The following is a 22,817-nucleotide window of genomic DNA, read 5'->3' as shown; positions in this document are numbered from 1 at the left end:
TCGATAAAATAGAATTAAAATAGCATAGGAAGTGATGTCTATAGAAAAAAGAACTAGGCCTATCTAGCGGACAATGTTTTAATCATTATTTTATTTTGACCTTCTGTCGGTAATGCGATACGAACCTGAGAATGTGTTAGAAAACGACTAATGATAAATAAAATACGTATTTTGTTCCTATACCATTTATACTTTCTTATTACTTATTTGTTATACCTTTGTTATATCTTTATCATATCTTTGTTATAAAAAAAATTATTATATATAATTAATAATTTTGTTACTAATGGAAAATTTCACAATTTTACAGCTCCATCTGGTATCTATTGTTCAGGAATAATTCGTTACTAAATTGTCATAAGACTCCATCTTGTACTTGCGTATGTGTAAACGAAAGAAATTTGATTTTTATTGTGATTGTGATTCAGAAGATATTTTTCTCTTAATATGTTTTCTAGAAATATAACACGATTATTGTTTATACAGAAATATCTTCTTAAGCGCAATGCACGTCATTTTTCAAGAATTTTAGATATCATTTTGGAGAAACCCGTGGGAAAAAGTACAAAAGTACAGGTTAGCTTCCCATTGTTATATGTACTTAATTATTCTCTTTCATAATAGAATCCTATTAATTACGAATTTTTGATACATCGATCATTCTACATTTTAAGCATTTTTTAAGATTATATTTAATATTTTTTTTTATATATATTCAATACATTACTATTAGAAAGAATTTCTTAATAGTCAAAAAGTATAGCATTTTTTATTCAGGGATGGGTGTATGCAATCAGGAAAATGAAAAATAATATTTTTTTTGATGTTAATGATGGATCAACCAATGAAATGCTCCAGGTTGTTATACCTAAATCTTCTAAACCAGTTAATTTAACTTATGGAAGTAGTATTAATGCAGAAGGTATAGTGACTTTAGCACCTAATGGTAGATTGGAATTACAAGTAAATGAGACACATGTTATTGGTACATGTGATGTTACCAAAGGATATCCATTACAACCAAAAAAACCTTATGATGCAGAATATTTAAGACAATATTTACATTTAAGGCCAAGAGCACAGAAGTTCAGTAGTTTATTACGGTTACGTGACATAGCTACTGCAAATATTAATAATCATTTTAGAAGTAGAAATTTCATACATATTCATACACCAATAATAACTTCCAATGATTGTGAAGGTGCAGGTGAAGTTTTTATTGTAAGACCTGATTCCAAAGAAGTTCTTGAGAGTATGAAGAAAGATGGTATGTCATTAGATGAAATTTATTTTAATTCTAAAGCATATTTAACTGTGTCTGGACAATTACAGTTAGAAGTTCTTGCAAGGTGATTAAAATTATCTGAATAATGTATTATTATTATTTCTTGTATAAAAAATCTTAGAAATCTATAAATATTCAGGTATTTTTAGGACTCTTTCCAAGGTATATACTTTTGGACCTACATTTAGAGCTGAAAATTCAAAGTCAAGATTGCATTTATCAGAATTTTATATGGTAGAAGCTGAAAAAGCATTTGTTTCAAATATTGAAGAAATAGCAGAAGAAATTGAACTTTTAGTGAAAACTGTAACTAAAGATATGCTTGATCATAATTCCCTTGATTTCCATCATATTGGTGCTACTGAACCACAGTGGTTAAATAGCAAATTTGGATACATGACTTATAATGAAGCAGTAAATATTTTGAATGATCATGCAGTTCAATTACAGCATCCTATCAAATATGGAGATGTGTTGACCAAAGAACATGAACTTTTTTTAGTAAAATATAATAATAGTGTTCCTCTTTTTGTTATAAACTGGCCAAAAGAGGGTAAACCTTTTTATATGAAAGAGTGTTCAAATGATTCTTCTAAGGTAAGATAATATAAATGATACAGTAAGTAATATTTAATTATTAAGAAATGATAGACATACTTGTTTCTGGATTTATAAATTTGATTCAAAGGTTGCAGGACTGGATCTTTTAGTACCAATTGTTGGAGAATTAGTTGGAGGAAGCATTCGCGAAGATAATTATGAAAAGTTGAAGTTAAAATTACCTTCTAATCATAATTTATCATGGTATTTAGAATTACGTAAATACGGCAATGTATCTACTGGTGGTTTTGGGATGGGTTTTGAAAGATTTTTGCAATGTGTCTTGGGAATAACAAATATTAAGGATACAATTCCTTTTCCAAGATGGCCACATAATTGCAATTTATGAATAAAAGTTACAGGATTGTTGTTGGTTTACTTCTCACATGATAAGACTACTTTTCATGTAAATGGAAAGTAATTTTAGATGCATGAATTATAAGTAAAACAAAAATGATAAAAATATTTTAGTGGATAAAAACGAATAATCGCATTAACAGATAAACATTCAATGATGCATTACAAAAACGATAATTTTACATCATCTTTTTATTATCAATTATTTTATACAAAATTTTAATTTATTTTAGGTTCTCTCATAATCCATTGCCATATTCGTTTTTTTTTTCCTTCAAACATCGTTAGTAAAATTTGTCAATAATATTCAATTTCTTTTACAATACATAATATAACAAGTCTGAAATAACTATTTTGAAACAGTAAAAAGTCTAAGATGGAAAATGTGATGAGATTTAACAAGTCATCTTTATCTTTAAAAAATCCTTTATTGAATATTGAGATAGATTTTCAACTAAGTTAGACTAATTTTTTAGCATTTTTGTTTTTTTTTTTTTTTATTTCTCCAAGTACTCCTAGATATGGCTAAAAATCCAAATCACTAATTAATTACGCTGCAACTGTTATTATCATAAAGGATATTATAGAGGTTACTATAGGATAATAAGTAACGAAAGAGGAAGTCAAAACCCGAATAATCAACAAGTCTTCTTTTATACAACAAAATAATGACTCTAGTACTAATTTTTGTGTCTTACCTAATCTCATTGTGATCATATCATTGTTGAAAGTATGTACAATGCAACAGACAATCACATATCACACAATTTGTACATTTTTAACAATTGATTCGGGCAAATTCGATTCTTTATAAATAATCCTGTTAGGTGCAATGATTTTTGTGTATAGTTCCACGAAGCACCTCTTAAACGAACAGTAATTTTATAAATTAACCTATGCAGAATTTGTAGTTTACAAAGTACAAACGGTACGAAATTCTCAATAAGTCTTGTGCAGACCATCGTAAATCTTCATGACATTTCTAACTTTGTTGACATGTCACGAATTGTGATTGCACTCAATACTATTAGGAATGCTACATCACCTTATTACTTCACTTCAATCATTTCACTTGCATCATACACATGCAACTTTTCTCTCATACTACATATAACGGCAAATATTCATACATACACATTCACACTTGCACATATTACAAAGTATTCTTAACTCTTACGACGTGATGTTTTTTATCTCGTAGTCGACTGTAATAAATGAAATATTATCGTGTATAATGATACACGTATTAAAATTTTTACCTAAAATTTTGAAACTGAAGAAAAAAAAGAAAAATATATAAATAACAATTTCAAGATATGGCTATTATTGTACGCACGATATTAAAATATTTAAATAAACATTTCACATCATGTCGTACGAGCCGCACAAAAGGTGATATACAATATACGAACTTAATGTTAAAAGGTGTTATGAATAAATCAAACTCCTTCGCGAACACATACTTCACACAAACCGCTAGGGTGTCCATAGATTCGCGTAAAATATTTTACAGATACTATTTACATTATTGAACAGAGTCCAGATAATTCTTGTCCCTTTTCTACGGGAGGTAAGGTAGATAATTTTCTACCTAGCAAAGTAGGTTTGATAGAAGCAGGCACTAAAGGCTCTGTTTGTTCTTCAACTTGAGGCTCCACAATTTGTTTCTCCTTTGGTTCTTCAGGTTCTTTGCTAGTATTCAAGGCTTTTGTAATATTGATTTTAATACGAGATGGTGTTGTTGGTAATGTTGCCGGAGTAGAATCCAATTCCACATTTCCATCAATAGAACTTTTCACAGCTGCATACGTTGTGTCTACTGTTGCGTGTTCACTTACTATGCTCTCTTCTGGATCTAATAAAACAATTTCGTTAAAGACTCAACAAAATAATAAAGACAAATTTCATTAGGAAAATTAATGTCTTTAACTAAGGTACGATTTTTAGAAACGATCAAGTACAATCTTTATACAAATTTAAATATTATTTTTTTTCTGTCAATTGATAATCCTTTCCATATAATTAAATAATACGTACCTGGCTCAGGTTCTATAGGTTCTTCTTTAATATCTATATTAGTAAAGTCAAATTGTTCTTCTATTTGCTCTTCGATTTCGTCCAATGGCTCTTCTTTGATTTTTATATTTTCGAATGAATTACTTTCGATTGATTCATTTTGAGATTTTTCTTCGTCCGCTCGTAAATGTATTTCTATTTTTTCTAATTCTTCTACTTTCAATTTGTCATTGTCTGTATTTTCGATCTTTTCGTCTTCCACTTCTTCATCTTGTTGATTTTCCATATTTTTTAAACTCGTAGGATCTTCTGCATCTTCAATTCCAGAAACTTTTTGCTCTTCTATAAGCACTGTATCTTCTTGTTGAACAGTCGATTGTTCAATAATATTACTTTCTATTTTTGAAACTTGAATTTTAATTTCTTCTTCTACAATAGATTCTTCTACACCACTTTTCTTTTCATCTTCCATTTCTCCGATTGTTTCCTCAAGTGCCAAAGCAGTTTTTTCCAGAGCTCTCTAAAGTTATGAAACAACAAAAAATGGTTTATTACATGAATTATTAAGTATACTCTTTAATATAGGAAAGTCCACAGAGAAAACATAAAATTTATATATGATGCTTATTTAAAATTTAATATATAATAAAAATATTCTGTAATACATATAAGTGTAGTGCTTTACCTTTGATCTAAAAAGTACCTACATTTATTATACACATCACACGTATATGTATAATAATTAAAAGATAATACTATAAAAGTTGGACATTATAAAATATAACAGTAAGATAGACAAAGGTAAAGAATTAAAAAAAAAAAAGAAAAAAAAAACATTTATTACAGGAACATAGTAAAAAAAAAGAAAGAAAATGTTTTAGATATATAGTGTTTTATATTTTCATCTATATTTTAGGCAGTGCATTTTCTGTCAAATAAAAGTGTTTTGCACTTCATATATGTATAAAATGAATACGAAGTGGGAAATGTAAAGGAAAGATGCTTTGGACTATCACAAGTTCAGGCGTACAGATTGTTCATACTAGTTCTACGAATATTTTAAACACTTGAGGAAGTGCAACATACGAATATTAATTAAGAAGCACATACCACAAGACTTTTTTCCTATTTTCGTACGAATGCAACAAACAGAAAATTTATTAATAAAATTACATCAATATAATCATCGTCTTCAGATACGTAAAACTGAAAATTATAATATTTAGAATAATACAAACAGAAAAAGAGAAACATACCTTATAATCTTCAAGACATAGCGGATGGAAATTTTTTCCTTCATAACTAATTGCTGGCCTTAAATGCCATTCTTCCTTTTCCTCATTGTAAAATTGTTCAAAAGCATCGTGACACACCTGACATCTAGAATCTTCATCAGTGCCAGTAGGAACACTTGGTTGTTGTGTTTCTTGTGGTGTATCCTCAGTAGCAATACCTTCTATTTCTGCTGTTTGCTTTTCCGTTTCAAACCAACTTTGAGCTAAATTTAATTGATTAAGTCAATATCGAGATTGCATGTTAATTAAACCAAGATATATATGAGTATATATATACCTCTATCTTCAAGATCTTCGATTTCCTCGAACTGTATCCAATCGCTAACGTCATAATACCACGGTCGAGAATGTGCTTTTCTCGCAGAATCTCGTTCACGTCTGTTTTGTCTAAAATGCCAATCTAAATGATGACTATATCGCGTTGCTAATTCAGGTGCAAATCTTGCACCGCAGGAACTACACTGCATTCCACTGTACAAAGCAGCAGCTATGGCTGGTTGCTTCCTGCAAATGAATATATAAAAAAGACATTTTTTTATGCTTCTTAAATAATAAATATCGGTAATAAAAATGTAGGTAACATTAATTCGTACACTTTAAGCGTTTCTGGCTTATCAAAAGAAACAGGAATAATTTCTGGATCCTTTTTCTCTTCTTCTTCCTGTTTCTTTTTCTCTGTAAGATTTGGTACAATACCAGTCTCAACTAAACGCTGGAATAATTCATTCATATTTAATGGCAATGATAAAGCTGGAGTTGAAGTAGGAGGATTTTCGGCCGGTTCTGCTTGATAAGACAAGCCAGACGATGGTGCCATGGCAGATGGTAGAACAGAAGATAGAATATCCAACTGTAAATCTGTAATATTTCGATTTATTACTACAACAAAAATGAAATATTAAAAGTACTTACGATTCGTTCTACAAAGATATTGAAGCTTTCAATTGAAGAAACTAAACAGATAATAGATTTAAAAAAATAAATTTGAGTAATACTTACCTGGTTTTGGTGTAGTTCTGAGATCTGAACCATCTTGAGATGTAGATTCCTGTTCTATAGATGGAAGCTGAGTAGGAGCAGGAGTAGTATCAATTTTAGGTTTTTGATTTAATAAAGGTGGAGTTGATGGTGCTTCAATGGGTTCTTCACCTCTCATTCCTGCTATCTTAACGTATCCAGCACGTATACCTCGCGGTAATACAGAAAATCTAATAAAATGTTTTTTATCTCTTACAATGATCGGCTTAGGTAATCCTCCAAATTCAACTTTAAACGGTCGACCATTTAAAAGTACCGTTTGCAAAGCGTCTATGAATTCTAATGTATGAGGCTTGCCTTCAATTTCAAATCTATAAAAATTATGTTATAAGTAAACATAACATATATATATAATTGTTTTAACACATTCACGCCGGCACTTGTTTTTGCGTTTCTCTCTGTGGGGCAGCGCTCATATTAATGCTTTTCTTTAAAAATTATTGAAATTTTAACTATGACAATTTTTTTGTAGTTACTAAATGAACTAAATTTTTGTTGATACGCTCACTCTGACGGAAAATCAAGCGTATATAAAATTCGAGCGCGAGCCACCGATGGTACGCGCCGGCGTAAACGTGTAAGTTTTTTTTTTTTTTATTCAACATTATTTCAAAATTACTTACATTTGTGGTTTTGCATCCAAAAAGACAGGCACCATATTTCTAGCATTAATTATAAGATTAATTTTAGCAACTACTAAATCTGTTCTTTTAACAGTACCAATCTTTACTTGCGGCGGAGGACCTTCTAATTTTATATTTACTTTTTTACCACCAAGCTCTATAGTTACAGGCATTCCACCAAAATAACATTCGTACCAACGATCATCAACGTACAATTCTCTTGTTGGTGCACCCAGTTTTATTCTGGAAACAGAATATAATAATAATAGCATATAAATATAAAATACATGTCAATATAACGTGTAAATACAAGATTAACAATATATTTATTTGAGAAATACCTGTGAACTTCTCCATCATAAATGAATTCTTTATATTGATCATTGAATGCACAAGTTATAGTATCTTTATCATCTATTAAAATTCGCCTTACACCATCCTGGAATCCAATTTCTCTCGGATCATCCCAATTCATGAAAACTACACCAGTTTGACCATAGTATCTGATTTCTCTTGGGATATTATCAATATTTATAGACTTCATAGTATCTCGTGCAATTTCGTCTAATAACTGCGGGTCTGGAGGAGGTAGTTCACGGCTATGCGGACCTTGATTTTTCGGCAGTGCAGCATTATAATTTTGATCTCCATCTTCAAGATCGTATTTTGTTGTTGTAGCATTTGGTGAAACATTTCTTCCAGTACTCAGAGGTGGTATATTTGGATTCGACATTAAACTTGGAATTGGTCCATTATTCATCATCATTCCAGGTCCATTCATACCTGATAATGACAAGGAAGGATTTGGCATACCTATTGGGCCAATTGGTCCATTTGGTAAGAGATTAGACATGATGGGACCATTAGGACCCATTGGACCCATCATACCAGGCCCTAGTCGAGGATTTGGACCAATGTTGTGATTATAACCACCGTGATACTGATAATCTGGCCTCATTGGGCCAAAATGTCTTGGATTTTGCCAAGGTCCTACAGGTCTAAAATCTGCATTAAAATGTGCTTGAGGGCCACCATAAGGAGGACCTGGTGGGTGTGCCCATGGACCTGGCTGCTGCCATGGCTGGCTTTGCCATCTTGGACCATTTGGATTTCTAGGAATAGGATGATCCTTACTCCTTATGACTTCTTTTTCACCAGATGGGCTAAAAGTAGATGTACGATCAACTGGACCATTAATATCCAATGATACTCCTTTTTCCCATACTATAGAACCTGCCTCTTTTTCTTTACGCTGCGCTGCTCTCAATTTTCGATCTTCACTCATATGCAAAACCTCTTGTATTAATGTATTATATTGTGTTTTTGTAATCGATCCTTGATTAAGTTGTTCTGCAGCTTGTTTCATTATTATTTCAATATTTCGATCCTCGTTTCTTTCTGGTTTATCATTTTCGCGTCCTCTTCGACCAGGTCGAGAATCCTGATCCTCATTAGACAACGTTCTTCGTCTGTCTTTTGGATCGTCTGGCAATTTATTATAAAGTCTAAGACGACCTAATCTATCTCTATTACGATCTCTATCGCGTTTGTCATCATTATTATTCACTTGTTTTTCTCTATCATTCTTTGAAGGAGTTTTTAGTTTTGCCCAACTGTCTTTGCCATCTTCTCCGGAAATCACTGGTGGTGGTGGTGTCGGTGGTCGACCAGCCTTAGGATGCGTCAATGTTCTCAAATCAACGTCTTCGTTTCCAAATAATCTATTTACCATAATAAAGTAAAAATTAAAAACAGTTCTTAATCTTTTTTTTGACATTTATTTTGATAGTACTTACGCATCAAACTTTTCTGCTTTTGTCTTTTTAATTACTGTTGGTTCCAAATGCTCAGTACTTTGTCTTTTATTTGTATTAACTGGTGGCAAGACACGAAGATCTAGATCTTCTTCTGTAAAGAATTGAAAATAGTATAATAGACGTTAACGTGGCGTGTTGTAATATAAGCTTAAGGTTTCAGGCCATTTTTGTCAATTTCATAGCATACAATTATTATAGATGATTATGTTGAAAATTGCGATTAGTGTGAATCTTAAACTCACACTAAAAATGCTTGTCTTGTAAAATAAAATGTATTAATTTATATCATCAATAAATTTACAGATACCTTTAATATGCATTATAATTATAATTTAATATTAAAAATTAATTTTAGTTACACTATGTATAATTTTTGTATCAAGTATTTAAAATACAATCATCTGAAAATTATAATTTAGCAACATAAAAAATTGAACACAATATATAGACTCACTCTTTTCAGCTACGGTGGTATTAGTACCAGGAAGGGGCAATGTAGCTCTGAGGTCTTCGTCTTTACTGGATGACTCCAGTGTTGGTTCTGTGGTAACTTGAACGTTCCCAGAATTAACAGGTGAACGTTCTGGACTAAGACTATCATCCTTATTTCGACGTACATAATTTCTTTGTCTAGCGTTTGGCCTGATTTCTTTAAATGTGGGTGGATGAGGAGGAGATACTATTAATGAACCGGATTGTTCCTCCTCAGTAACACCACCTGAACTGCTTAAGCTTGAATTGGATTTTGTGTCGTTACGCCGGGGTATTCTATACGGGGAACTTGGACTGCGCTTTCTCGATTTTATCTTCTTGCGATTTTTAGAAGTTTGGAAAGAGGACTGAGGAGAGGTACGCGAAGATGGTGAACTGTCTCCACTGTCTTTTTCACGTGATTTAGACCTAACTGGACTGGAATCCCTGTCGACTTTCGGCACCTTACTCGGGGACGATTGAGGTTGTTTAGAACGCGATTTGTTACCTATTTTTCTATATGAGGATTTAGAGGAAGTGGAAGATTTGTCAATTGTAGACGATGAAGAGCTTCGTGAACTTAAACTCTTCACATCTTTTGTCTTGATGTCACTTCCTCCACCTCCCCTATTACTTGTTGACAAAGTCGAAGAACTGCTATTGACTGACGAACTTTGGGCACTTTTGGAGCAATTACTGTTTAGGTTATTGCTACTATTACTAGACGATCGAGGGTCTTTCTTTTGACTTGTTCGATGCGAGACAGCATCTTTATTTGCGTTACCACTGAAACTTTTATTATTATTGTTGAGGTTCGTATTAGCATTAGTGTTATTACTAGCGTTTATCGTTTGTGTATCGGAGCCGGCAAGATTTGTCGGAGGCTTGTTGATAGTGCTAGTCACAGCCTGTTTCGGAAGTAATTGGTGTTTTAATTGATCTGAAAGTACAGTGTTTATATTTGGCGCTAACTGCGTTTGGCCTTCACCACTCCGGATCTCCTTTTGGCCGGTCGTACTCTGTCGCTGTCGCGGATCCGCGGTTGTCACCTCCTGAACGGATGCAGTCTTCAATCGAGGATCGCGTGACATTGGCCTAGCAGACGCTACTGCTATACTACTTGCTGGTGCAATTCGAGGACCATTATTCGTGCCTGCATTTTTCAACAATGATGCAGCTGCAGCTGGAAACTGCAAATTATATAAAAATAGAATAAAGTTTCTATGAAAGAAAAGATTTTATTTTAAGTTTAAGAACATTTTGTTAAATAGTTAGATGCTATCTTTCTATTTTTTTATGATTGAAATTACCTGTTTTGTAACCTGTTTTGGTGTTGGATTCGACACAACGGGTGTTGTAGGCTTTCCTTGAGTAGTACTTTCTGTACTTGGACCAACAGTGGTTGATGGCACAACCTATAGAAATTAAATGAATGTATATAAATTATTTATTTTTATAAATTAAGAGAAACAACATTTATTTCTATGTCTATTATTACATACTATGTCTGTTTTTAAGCTTCCAGTTTGTTTATCAAGTTGCCTCTGCTGTTGTTCCAAACTAGCTTTGGCTTGAAGCAATTCCAATTCAATTTTTTTCTTTTGTAATTCTAACAATTCTCTTTGCTTCTTTAATAGTTGCTCTCGCATTACAGCTTCTGTGGTAGATACTGGATCACCTGGTGGTAACTTAACTGGCGGTACAATTGGTTGAACGATTGATGTTGCTGTTTGCTGAGGCTAGAAATAATCAATGATTTTAAATAACGAATAATTTGAATAATGAATGAAAATTTTATATACAATTTTAAATATTTAATAATTTTACCATAGATAAAAAACGAGGATTAACATGGATGGAGCCTGAAGATATACTTGTAGGAGAGGCAGTGATTGGCCAAGCAGGATCAATACTTTGTACTCGTACATCTAATGAAAATAACTTCTTTGCAGGAAATACATCATTCCAGGTTTGCCGCAACTTCCACATACTAGCTCTAGTATTTTCATCCACCTAAATTATTAGAAAAACATTAGCAAAAATAAGCTTTTCATTGCAAATTTAAATGGATTTTATTTATTTATTACATGCAATATAACAAAGTAATGAAATTTGAAATAATGAAAATACTGAAATAATGAAATAATGAAATTACTTCATAATATCATCCTGCAATAAAAAATGTTATACTCTAGTGCAAGAGTTCATATTAAACCTTTGCTATGGAACTGTGAGTTCAATACCATATTGATGAAACCATTATCTTATAGTAGCATAAAATGTGCAACACTTGAGAAGCTTCTATAAGTTGAATGCAGAAGTTTGTAACTGAGAAAATATTTTTTAACTTCCTGTATTGGTTAAGCAGAAAAAGAAATCTCTCTCTCTATATATATATATATATGTAAAATTCATTTCTTTAAATTAATAAAATTATAGAATTGAAATCACAGTATCTATAATCATTTTTTCTATTAACATAAGATAAATTCAATCAGATACAAAACAATACCTTTTCAAAAACTCCACAAAATGTATTCACAATATTTTGGGTAAAGAGATTTAGATAAGTTCCATTAACATTCTTCACAATAGAATCGATGAGGTAAAGTACAGGTAGCTTGATATCACTCCTCACCTATTGAAACAATAACACACCATCCTTCTATTTTTTGTATTACAATTATTTCAGATGTTCTGATATTAATTATCAAATAAATAAATACATTAAACATCTTATAAAGATAATCAATATTAAAGAAGGCTCCAAAGATATAAAATTTTGTTGACAAAACTTTAAGATCATAAAACTTATAAGATATGAATTTTTTCACTTATTAAACATATAAGTGAATGTTTATATCTGGGATAAATCAAATAGCAACCTAAATTTAAGAGCCTGAATGAAATATGCATATCTATATATGTTATAAATACTATCACATTTCATTATCATATATTGAATTTTGAAAGTAATTTATAATTATAATTAAGATTTACTTTATAAAAAGAGACAAGACATAAAATATTCACAATGAAATGATTGCATCATAGAGGTCAATAATATAAAACAGTATTTTATTTCCATGCTAGTATTGTATATTCATAATACTCAATATCACAAAAACATATTCTTTAATTTTATCACAGTATCTGACTTCATATAATTTAATTTCTTAATTAGTATTCTGTTATTTATTTAAATAAATATTAACTCATATATCTTGTTAAATACATATAACATTATCGCATTTACAAGAAAAGATCAAGATTGTTTCTTTCACTGCAATCTAACATTTTATATAACCTAATTGCAATAAGTATGTAGCTAATCATGAAATTACAAAGCTTTATTCGCTCTCATATAGAAAACACTACTATAATATTTTAATATATTTCAAAAAAAATTGTCACAGAAAAAAATATAATATGTTTATTTCTATGTAATGAAACAAATTATGATCTAGAAATTTTTAAAAATTGTAAAATATATGTATATTGTACAATATTATTATATAAATATTGTAAATTGTAAAAATACTTTTTCTTTATCTGTTTACTACATAATGTACTATGATATTTATATAGAAAAATTAATAAAAGTAATTATAATATTTGGAAAACAATATATCCATTTGTTTTCAACACAGAATGGACAAGAAAGAAAAAATTATATCTTATTTCGTTAAATTGATTATATATAAATTAATTAGTCATTACCTTAAAGACATAAGGTTTTGAAACATGAAACTAGATTAATAATTAAGTAGATTTACACAATTGTTATCATTTGATTAAAAAAATATCGCAACACCATATTTTATACATAATTATAAAATATGGAGATAATTTAGATAAATTTTTTAAATAATCATTGCATTATTATATAGAAAGAAATAGTTATCTTAATTGTTCATGACATTGTAATAAACATGAATTATAACAAATGGATATACGGTGATATGTGATATCCAAGAATATAAAATAGAAAATAATTTTCATTACAAGAACGTTTGACAAAAATATTGAATTTTTCCTTAGAATAACTACAAAATATAAATAACCTTTTGTAGATGATTTTCGACAGCTTGGACGATTGCAGATGCATGTTCAACATTATCCTCTGCCAGCATAGTAAGCATATTGATAAGCGGCTTGCTATTAATCGTAAGATCAGACAACGATGAGATGTACTCATCGGCTATTTCTTTAGATTTTGCTGAAGTCATCTTGACGAGTTGCCAATAAATAAATGCACCAATTCCTTGTCCCAGTAATCACGGTTACCGCACTATAGTATAATAAAAAAACATAACAGAAAAAATATATAAAATATATATAATACTATAACTATTTATGATTTTTTAATTTTTACTTTTTTAGATAAAATGTAACAACAGTTTTAATAAGATCTTTTGCACAGCAGAAAAAAAATATTTACAAATATCAATTTGTAAATAATACACTATATGATATATAAATAAATTCTTCCCAAAATATAAACATCTATATTTGTACACTAAACAAGTACATTCCAAATAAATTACTTTAATTTGATGATTTATATATTAATATACAAATATCAATTTATTTCACTATTATAAAAACACTAACAATCCAAATGTATTTAAATATAAATATATGATGCAATTGGCTTTATAATGAATTTAAGAAAATTTCACTTTCACTATATTTAAATAAATAAAACAAAAATAACACTATTTTCTTTAAATCATTTATTTCATTTAAAAAGATGATGCTACGCCTTATGCAGTTAACTTCGAAAAAGAAATTAGCACAATAGTATCTCTATTTATGTAATATCTGGAACTCCTTGGAAGTTGATGAATTTTGTTGGTACATTTATCGATTATTTTTATAAACTAATAAATTTACGCACACTATATGTCCTTTTAGAATTTTCACATTAACACAATTATATGTTCTAGAACGCGAGAGAAATATTAGTCGCGTAAGAGTAACTACCACGCATCTGGATTTCCTCAACGCCCGTGCAAAAAATTTTAATAACAATGAAAACAATAATTTTTCACGTTCTACAGAAACTGTCGCTTTCGATATTAAATAACATTAATTAAAATTTACCTTATTAAAACATTTTCGGATATAGAAGCATCACGAGACAAATTATTTTGACTCTTTGCGAAAATTACACGCACACTACTGCTTACGCAGGACGAGACATTCACTTAAAATGGCTGCCATACCTTTGTATCTTCTAACGGTATTATGAAATAGTAACGCTCACGCCCATTGGTGGAAATCAATCGTGTGTAGGTTCTGTTTGGACCAACAACCAATCGTCTTTTTCGTTTCAAAGTTCATATAATCAGTCTATTCTACTCTGTACTATAATTCGATAACTCGCCGTACGTGTCGCTAGTAAAAAAGATATTTTCATGAGAGTGTGATTTTATCTCAGTGGTAAAAGAAATATAAATTTAAATGATTAATTATTTCGAATTAATCAGTAATATGGAATTTCATATAATTTCCATATTTCAACATTGTATTTAGTATATAATGTTTTCAATGTAATAAGTCATCTAATGGATACATTTGTTTTATTGGCTATGATATAAAAACAGCTTTGAAAATAGCTTTAATTCGTATACCAAATAGTAATGATTGCCAATTATAAAATAAGAGTCAGGTTTGTCGGTTCTCTTCTACCGTGAATTTCATTTATCCAATCCAAGTATACTTTACTAATAAAAACACTTCTATCTGCGTGTGTGCATTTATATCTTTGTATGTATGTATTGCATACTTACGTGCATATATCGTGTAACGCACGTGTGTGTGCAATTATAGAAAGCGCTCATTGAGATCTAGTAGTAACAACTATAGATAAAATAGTCGTTTTGACAGAATGGCCGAGTGTTCTAAACCTGTTGTAAGACAAATATTAATCGTTCATTTCTTTGAGTTGCACAGAATTAGAACACTGCAGTGAAATAATTAAATACAAACTAATTGTACATATTCGAATATCGTGATGCATTTTCATTCGTGATATCAAAAGGGTAGATATTGCGAAATTCTTTCTCAAAGTATGTTGTAATTCGAAGGTAACCGTCAAGGTAATCGGAAAGTGTAGAAAGTGCGCGTGTTATGTTTGCAAATGTATAGGTAGACTCGCTTTTGTAAAACTGTTTTGGGATAAACCACAGTGCAAATGTGATGGAGGACTACAAATTTCTTTTCAAAGTCGTCCTGGTGGGCAATGCCGGTGTTGGAAAAACTTGCCTCGTACGCAGATTTACGCAGGTATATTTTCTTATCTAAACTATCGTTCGCTCAATTTTCATTTACGTTCTTCGTATGACATCATCGAACTAACTTTAAGAAATGATTTCACTTCCTAAGTACTGAACAATATACTTACCAATCGCATATCATATGTTACGATTATCGCTGTTTCGTAAAGAAAAGATAAAAAATTTATTTTATACAAATAACTTTTTGTTTTACAGGGTTTATTTCCTCCAGGTCAAGGTGCAACAATTGGTGTAGATTTTATGATTAAAACTGTAGAAGTAGAAAATGAGAAAGTCAAGGTTTGCATATACATGTAATATCTCATAATTAAATATAAATATATACGTAATATGTACACATATTGTATAAAAAATTAAAAAATTATGAATACATTTTGTATCTTGTATGAACTAAGTATATATTTGTTTTGATTATAGTTACAAATTTGGGATACAGCTGGACAAGAAAGATTTCGTTCAATAACTCAAAGTTATTATAGATCTGCTCATGCTTTAATTTTAGTATATGATATTTCTTGTCAACCTACTTTTGACTGCTTACCTGATTGGTTAAGAGAAATTGAAGAATATGCAAATAACAAAGTTTTAAGGATATTAGTAGGTAAATATAAAAATAAATTACAAAATATTTTGATATGTTAGTACGTTGATAACAAAATTGATTGTAATATATTTGTTTTATTATATCATTTGAAGGTAATAAAATAGATCGAGAAGATAGGGAAATACCAACGCATGTAGGTGAAGATTTTGCACAAAGACATGGAATGTACTTTTTAGAAACATCGGCAAAAGAGGCAGAAAATGTAGAACGGTTATTTATGGAGATAGCTGCCGAACTTATGGATGTAAGTATTATTTTTCTTTTTTTTTTTTTATATTTTTTCATTATTAAATTAATTATTTAATTTTAGCAAGCACGTAGTAAGGAATTGCCTAGATATGAAACAAATGCTACTTCCATAAATGGAAAAACTACATCAATTGGTGATACTAATAGTTGTGGTTGCAGTCGTTTTTCTTAAATATTTGTGGCAATCATATTATGTCATTTGTATGAATGCAGAACTGTCAGTTATTGGATATTTATATAATAGAATAAGATTATACGTTTTTCAACACATATATTAAATGCAATACTAGTCGATGTTTCACAGCTCAGACAATATTAATCTATTCGCACACTTGATATTATATATTAGCAAATAGCAAAAACACTATATACTATTTTAATTATTAGAGTGAGTTGATTTTTACAATGTTATAGTTAGTACTTTCTTCAATGACAGACTATCAGATTAGTTAAATTTTTATAAGAATACTCTTTGTCTGACTGATCTGTCATCATTTTTATAAGATTTTGGTTGCTTCAAAAGTACAAATAGTTATGTATGAATTTTGATGGATTTTTATAGAGAAGATAATGTTTATGCCCTAAAACAAAATACTGACAATTTTCTAGATTAATATCCAATGTGCAATACAGATGTGTGCTTACTATGCTAATTTAAAAATTAAGAATTAGCTTGAATATATAAATATTTAAATATTTCATAGAGTGCTCATGAAATATTAATAATATGATTGAGATAAATTTCTCTCTATTAGACATTGTTATAAATATAAAGAACACATGTTCTTCATTGTTTTATTACTGATATTTGGGTAATCAAAGTTTTGTTACATTTATTCCATATTTTAATCATGTTTTTTACATCATAGTTTATTATTAATTCTGTTCACGTATTGTTCAATGTTGTATCATAAAAATTATTTACAAAGTATTAATTTTTGCTATCAAAGCTATCTATTAATTTGTTTAGGTCATTACTCTAGTCTCAAGATTTGCTTTTTTTACAGGTTAGATATAAGGAATCTAAGACTACTAAAATTTGTATGATCTTTTTTTCTCATTATTACATTAATCATAATTTATTTATTTTCTCCTGTTAATTCTTTTGTTATATATAATTTGTATAAATTGAGTAATACATATTTACATCAATTGCAAAAACAGAAGAATAAGAAGGGCTACATTTTTCTAAAGAGTACTATTAAATAATGGATTTATATATTACTAGATTGCTTTTTAAATTGATGATTTATGTGTTATATTGTTGAAAAATATTGAGACCAATACAAAATTATTTCATTTCATCTTATTCTCTAATATAAAGTTAATAGATTAATGCTATACAAATAAATCAGATCTTTAAAAATTTTACTAAGTTTGTCAATATCAAATAATTTTATTACTATAATAATATGGTATACAATTTTACAATGCATGACATAAGTGCATATTTGAGTAAATGCTAATAAATACATATCAATTTGTCATGTCTCCCAGGAATTTCATTAAATAATTTATTTTTATTCTGCATTTATTTTATTTTACACAGACACTATAATACATAGATGATATAGAAACTTTTATTTACATATATCATTAGACACATTATATTGTGATCACAATAATTAATAGTAGATATATCTATTACATGTAAACATATGTGATGTCTGACATAGGCATTTCATTGAAAAACTCCTATGTATTTGGTATAATAGAAGTGTTTATATTTATCTTAAAAGTAATTCTCTTGTCTTATTTGTAATCAATAAATATGATATCATGATTATATTATGCCTACTATGTAAAATATGAGGTTTAATATAAATGTTTTTCATTATTGTATTCAATGCCACACTTTACATGTCATGTATGTATATAACATATGACAAATTATATAGTGAAAAGTTTGTATTTACAAAATCGAAATCAAGAATTATTGTAGAGCATACTATTAAATTATATCTTGTCTGTGATCAGAACCAATGTTCTTTTTATATGTATCTATGTATTTAAGTTCTTCTCATATTTTAATACTTAGGATCAAATTAAAAGTATATAACTCTTCAATTTATGTGTATTAATCAACAATTGTTATAAATGCGACTCTGTTTAATGATTTAAAGGGATAGACTACTATGACAACCTGAAAAAAGAAGCTAATATATGTGTCAACAGATTCCTTTTTTTTATTTTAACATTTTCATTATGTGATTATGATACAACGATACTTTTATACATTTTGCTATCACTGTCACCAATATAAAACAAATATTTTACTTAATGTAATTCTTTAAACCTTCTAAATAGTTCTACTATTCCATCTAGCTCTATCTCTTTAGAATTGTTTAATGATTTAACTAAAATTAGATTTCTTAATAAATATATAATAAAGATACTGAAATATTTTAATGTTATAATATTTTTATACTGTTCTAATTATTTATCGACAAATAAATTAAAATAAATTCTAATAATTTCAGGTTAGAACAAAAAATATATGACAATAATATATCAAACTATAGCATAAACTATAACTGTAGCTACAAACTATAGCTTTTGACAAATTTATTCAAGAACAATTATTTCTTTATTTCTTGAACAAATACAATTAATTTACCAATATGTAGAATAAAAATTCAACTTGTATTAAAGTAATCAAAAAAAAAAAAAAAAACAAATTACACACTGATATAATATAAGAAAATTTTAATATTCATGTATTTTTGTAATGTAATTGCTTATACTATTACCATGGTTTTTTATCCATGATTCTGAAATTATTAGTATTTATTTATCAATAAACAATTAGAATAAAAATATTGTAACATTGAACTATAATATGATATAAATAAAATATCTACTTTTTTAGAAATTTAGAATGGAAAGCTTTTGGCATTTTAACTTATTAAAATAATAACACTAATTTAAATTAACATTTTTTAAATTGTGAATATGTATATCGTATAATTTTAAAAATACTATTTGAATTTCCGCGCTTTTTGCTTTCTAAAATAAACAGTCAAATGAGTAATAGAAAATTATATCTGTTTCCTTATCTTCGTCATTGACTATTTATTAAATAGATACACTCACTTCGGCATTAACTATGTCATTGATTATTTATTAAATAGATATGGTTGTGTATACTTATGTTATAACATGTTGTTATTAAAAAATATAGATTTATTCGAAATTTATAATAATATAGTTAACCAAAAAATACTTACATGCAGGATAAATAAAAAATTGAAATCAATAACTATCTATAAATATTCATAAGATATTTTGCATCTGATTATAATAATATGCAAATTTTGTAAGTTTTTTTAGAAATTTTGTAAGTTAATTTAGAAAATTTATAACTGCTATTGTTAATTTATTCAGATTAATTTATTCAGATCACTTTCTAATTTATATAGAAAAGTTATATATTATTATTAAATGTTTATCGAATTTGATTGAATAGAAAAAAAAGCAAATAATTCTTTACTTCATCGTTTGTAGTTTAGGTTCCACACTTTTCATTGGTTAGAATAAGTCATGATATGTTATTAAATTTATTCGATCATATTAAAATCAATTATGGTACAATTAACTAGATATATTACAGAATAATGTGAAAGTATTATATGTAAAATTCACAATATGTAATATAAATATCTTTAAAATGCAATCCAAACGGATATACTTCGTTGATAAAGAATAATAATGAATTACTAGTGCGCCATCTATCAGGAAAGAAATGAACTTCAAAAACGATATTCAGCACGATTATACGGTTCTTCATCAAATTTACACGTAGATATTTTAGAGTACATACAAGAAACGTGATTGATCAAGGAAACTGCATCGAATCATTTATCCGATTAAGAGCAAATAATTTTCATTTTCTTATAAGGAATACACAGAAAGGTAAGTTTTACAAAAGAGACAAGTGCATGTTTTAAAGGTTTGCATATATTTGAATTTCTATTAGAAACGTCGATTAGCATGAGAATTAATTTTTGAATCAACATGTATAGATAATTACGTTTATAAAAAACAAATTGATTTTTATATATTAGGATTTTATTTAACGTATATAGGTTATTTGTAATTATCTTATTTGCTTTTTTATTTGTAATAATTTACTATCATTCGTGTGTATGTGTGTGTATGTATATATCTGCATATATATATTATATATAATTTATTATATTGTTTATGTGTATTGGCTTTGTGTTTGGACACACAGACACACACATGTATGTTATTTATTAATATACATATATGTATAATTTAAATATTATTATAATTTTTGTATTTATATTTATGAATATATTTTTGATTTCTATTATTTTATAATATATAGGATGGCAGATACTACAGGTTCAGGAGATTCATCACCACAGTTAGAAAGAGGATGGTTAGCTTTAAAACAACATGTAATCGAGAATAAAATTAGAGCTGGATTATGGTTTACAAGATTACTAACTATGATATTTACAATAAGTTATATTATTCCAATATTCGGGTAAGTTGCTATTTTTTGTATCGAATAAATCTATTTTCAACAAAATGTTTGTTTTTACATATAATTACAAGTATATTATTTCTATCATAATATAAATGAATAACTCTTTTTATTTTTTAGAAACTTTTATAATATATATTACAAAGCTTTAATGAGCTATGCAGCAACCAGTGCATTGCGTCTTCACCAAAGACTACCACATGTACAACTTAGTAGACAATTTTTGGGAATGTTACTTCTCGAAGATTCTTGTCATTATTTACTTTATTCTATAATATTTCTTTATGCTCCTCCAGTAACAAGTATCCTTTTAATCTTTGTTTTATTTCATATAATATGATGTACTATATTATTTATTACTTCCTTTTTATACTTGTGTGATACTATTTAAGACATGTTACATATTTTTCTTAAACCTTTAATTAGTTGTGCTTGTACCAATATTTTTGTTTGCAATGCTGCAATTTGCCAGTTTTTCACTCACATTACTGGATGTAAGTACAAAAACATCTTGTCATAGCTAAACATGCAATTATGTAAGAATACTATAAAGTCATTGTGAACGTAAAGTAATACACACTACTTCTTTCTTTCTTAAGTGTTTAGGACAGAATAGCTGGTGGGGAATTCGTCTTATGATATCTTTGGTTGAGTTTCAGTCTCATAAAATTTTGCGTTTTTGTGCATTTTCTGAAATCATAATTTTACCATATACAGTTTTTCTTGTTTTCACGTAAGTTAATAATATATTAAATACAAAGTCTATAAACAGATAGATAAACGAAAATATTTTATTTATTTACAGAGGACGTGTTGGTTTGTTAACACCAATTATATATTATCAGTTCTTGAAATTACGCCTTGCATCACAAAGAAATCCATTCACGCGTAATATGTTTTATGAAATCAGAAGTATTTTGAATACTTTAGCCAAAAAACCTGCAGTGCCAGATATACTTCGTAAAATGATAGAAGGTTTTCTTTCTTTAACTCAACAAATGGCACCAGTACGTCAGTAATATTTTGATTTGATTCCCATTTTGAACATTTCAAGGGAGTTGTTTTTGGATTGTAGGGTCCACATTTTTATAAAATTAAATATAGTGACAGTGAGTGCTGATGTCAACATTTTTGGTAATTGTGTATATTATAATTTAATAAATATATAGAATTTAAATAAACGAAAAATGTAATAGGTGCATCTAGATACAGTTATTAATGTTATAAGTGAAAACGTCTTTTACAAACATTTCATATGTTTTACCATTCGAACGAAATCGAGTCTTACAGTAATAGACATATTTAAGAATTGTCTATTATTTATTAGTATTAATCAAAGTGAACTTATATGTTTTATAATCTGTCATAAAATTTATGAATTTATTAATAGTTGTCAGGAATCAGGTATACTGTAGTTATATAGAGATATAACAACAATGCTGTCTAACTTGTGGCGTTATTGTAATTGTTACAAATATGTAAAATAAGTAATGTAAACTATATCTTTTAATTTTACTCATTCTTTACAAGTATTATTTATCTTTAAGCATCTTTTTGTATATTTTTGTTGTTTGTGTATTCTTTTCCAATTAAATACATGGTTATGGTAAACAATTTTCTGTGTAATTCTTTTTATCAAGTAGCTTA

At 28.4% G+C, this 22,817-nt stretch overlaps 4 protein-coding genes across 8 annotated transcripts; 3 read left to right on the top strand and 1 right to left on the bottom strand.

Annotated features, from left to right (window-relative positions):
• Positions 1-363: 363 nt before the first annotated feature.
• On the top strand, positions 364-2,254 carry LOC127063685 (probable asparagine--tRNA ligase, mitochondrial). Of its 3 annotated transcripts, none has more exons than XM_050993729.1 (4): positions 364-576; positions 778-1,349; positions 1,435-1,882; positions 1,974-2,254. In XM_050993729.1, exons 1-4 carry the CDS (start codon positions 448-450, stop codon positions 2,232-2,234), a joined length of 1,410 nt encoding a protein of 469 aa, XP_050849686.1. In that variant the 5' UTR covers positions 364-447; the 3' UTR covers positions 2,235-2,254. The 3 variants fall into 3 exon arrangements, with proteins under 3 accessions (XP_050849686.1, XP_050849688.1, XP_050849687.1); XM_050993731.1 differs by having other exon boundaries at positions 1,981-2,138; XM_050993730.1 differs by having other exon boundaries at positions 434-576; positions 764-1,349.
• A 623-nt stretch (positions 2,255-2,877) lies between these two features.
• Positions 2,878-14,742, bottom strand: LOC127063678 (uncharacterized). Of its 2 annotated transcripts, XM_050993701.1 has the most exons (17): positions 14,609-14,742; positions 13,567-13,793; positions 12,015-12,140; positions 11,330-11,515; positions 11,005-11,241; positions 10,813-10,917; positions 9,486-10,692; positions 9,011-9,122; positions 7,556-8,935; positions 7,215-7,457; positions 6,553-6,902; positions 6,147-6,411; positions 5,831-6,057; positions 5,515-5,756; positions 5,369-5,383; positions 4,280-4,778; positions 2,878-4,097 (listed from the first exon to the last, which is right to left on the bottom strand). In XM_050993701.1, the coding sequence occupies exons 2-17, from the start codon at positions 13,729-13,731 to the stop codon at positions 3,763-3,765; spliced, it is 5,694 nt and encodes a 1,897-aa protein (XP_050849658.1). In that variant the 5' UTR covers positions 13,732-13,793; positions 14,609-14,742; the 3' UTR covers positions 2,878-3,762. The 2 variants fall into 2 exon arrangements, with proteins under 2 accessions (XP_050849658.1, XP_050849660.1); XM_050993703.1 differs by lacking the exon at positions 5,369-5,383.
• A 215-nt stretch (positions 14,743-14,957) lies between these two features.
• LOC127063693 (ras-related protein Rab-30-like) lies at positions 14,958-18,933 on the top strand. Of its 2 annotated transcripts, XM_050993742.1 has the most exons (6): positions 14,958-15,176; positions 15,595-15,793; positions 16,000-16,083; positions 16,222-16,405; positions 16,501-16,652; positions 16,719-18,933. In XM_050993742.1, the coding sequence occupies exons 2-6, from the start codon at positions 15,707-15,709 to the stop codon at positions 16,827-16,829; spliced, it is 618 nt and encodes a 205-aa protein (XP_050849699.1). In that variant the 5' UTR covers positions 14,958-15,176; positions 15,595-15,706; the 3' UTR covers positions 16,830-18,933. The 2 variants fall into 2 exon arrangements, with proteins under 2 accessions (XP_050849699.1, XP_050849698.1); XM_050993741.1 differs by having other exon boundaries at positions 14,958-15,793.
• Positions 18,934-20,401: 1,468 nt separating this feature from the next.
• On the top strand, positions 20,402-22,784 carry LOC127063689 (Krueppel homolog 2). Its single transcript, XM_050993737.1, has 6 exons — positions 20,402-20,569; positions 21,009-21,170; positions 21,291-21,472; positions 21,597-21,664; positions 21,770-21,903; positions 21,976-22,784. Exons 2-6 carry the CDS (start codon positions 21,010-21,012, stop codon positions 22,187-22,189), a joined length of 759 nt encoding a protein of 252 aa, XP_050849694.1. The 5' UTR covers positions 20,402-20,569; position 21,009; the 3' UTR covers positions 22,190-22,784.
• The last annotated feature ends 33 nt before the right edge of the window (positions 22,785-22,817 follow it).

This window comes from Vespula vulgaris, chromosome 5, assembly GCF_905475345.1.
Source record: "Vespula vulgaris chromosome 5, iyVesVulg1.1, whole genome shotgun sequence".
Lineage (NCBI taxonomy): Eukaryota > Metazoa > Arthropoda > Insecta > Hymenoptera > Vespidae > Vespula > Vespula vulgaris.
Note: the sequence above shows the minus strand (reverse complement) of the source record. Positions and strands in the feature narration are given on the sequence as shown.

Bases quoted from the DNA above. Each gene is read 5' to 3' on its own strand.
- LOC127063685 (XM_050993729.1), top strand. From the start codon at position 448: ATGTTTTCTAGAAATATAACACGATTATTGTTTATACAGAAATATCTT. The intron at 577-777 runs GTTAGCTTCCCA...TTTTTTATTCAG, and splicing joins GAAAAAGTACAAAAGTACAG to GGATGGGTGTATGCAATCAG. The intron at 1,883-1,973 runs GTAAGATAATAT...TTTGATTCAAAG, and splicing joins GTTCAAATGATTCTTCTAAG to GTTGCAGGACTGGATCTTTT.
- LOC127063678 (XM_050993701.1), bottom strand. From the start codon at position 13,731: ATGACTTCAGCAAAATCTAAAGAAATAGCCGATGAGTACATCTCATCG. The intron at 10,693-10,812 runs GTAATTTCAATC...TATAATTTGCAG, and splicing joins CAAAACAGGTTACAAAACAG to TTTCCAGCTGCAGCTGCATC. The intron at 7,458-7,555 runs GTATTTCTCAAA...TTCTGTTTCCAG, and splicing joins TATGATGGAGAAGTTCACAG to AATAAAACTGGGTGCACCAA.
- LOC127063693 (XM_050993742.1), top strand. From the start codon at position 15,707: ATGGAGGACTACAAATTTCTTTTCAAAGTCGTCCTGGTGGGCAATGCC. The intron at 15,794-15,999 runs GTATATTTTCTT...TTTGTTTTACAG, and splicing joins TCGTACGCAGATTTACGCAG to GGTTTATTTCCTCCAGGTCA. The intron at 16,653-16,718 runs GTAAGTATTATT...ATTTAATTTTAG, and splicing joins TAGCTGCCGAACTTATGGAT to CAAGCACGTAGTAAGGAATT.
- LOC127063689 (XM_050993737.1), top strand. From the start codon at position 21,010: ATGGCAGATACTACAGGTTCAGGAGATTCATCACCACAGTTAGAAAGA. The intron at 21,665-21,769 runs GTAAGTACAAAA...TTCTTTCTTAAG, and splicing joins TTTCACTCACATTACTGGAT to TGTTTAGGACAGAATAGCTG. The intron at 21,904-21,975 runs GTAAGTTAATAA...ATTTATTTACAG, and splicing joins ACAGTTTTTCTTGTTTTCAC to AGGACGTGTTGGTTTGTTAA.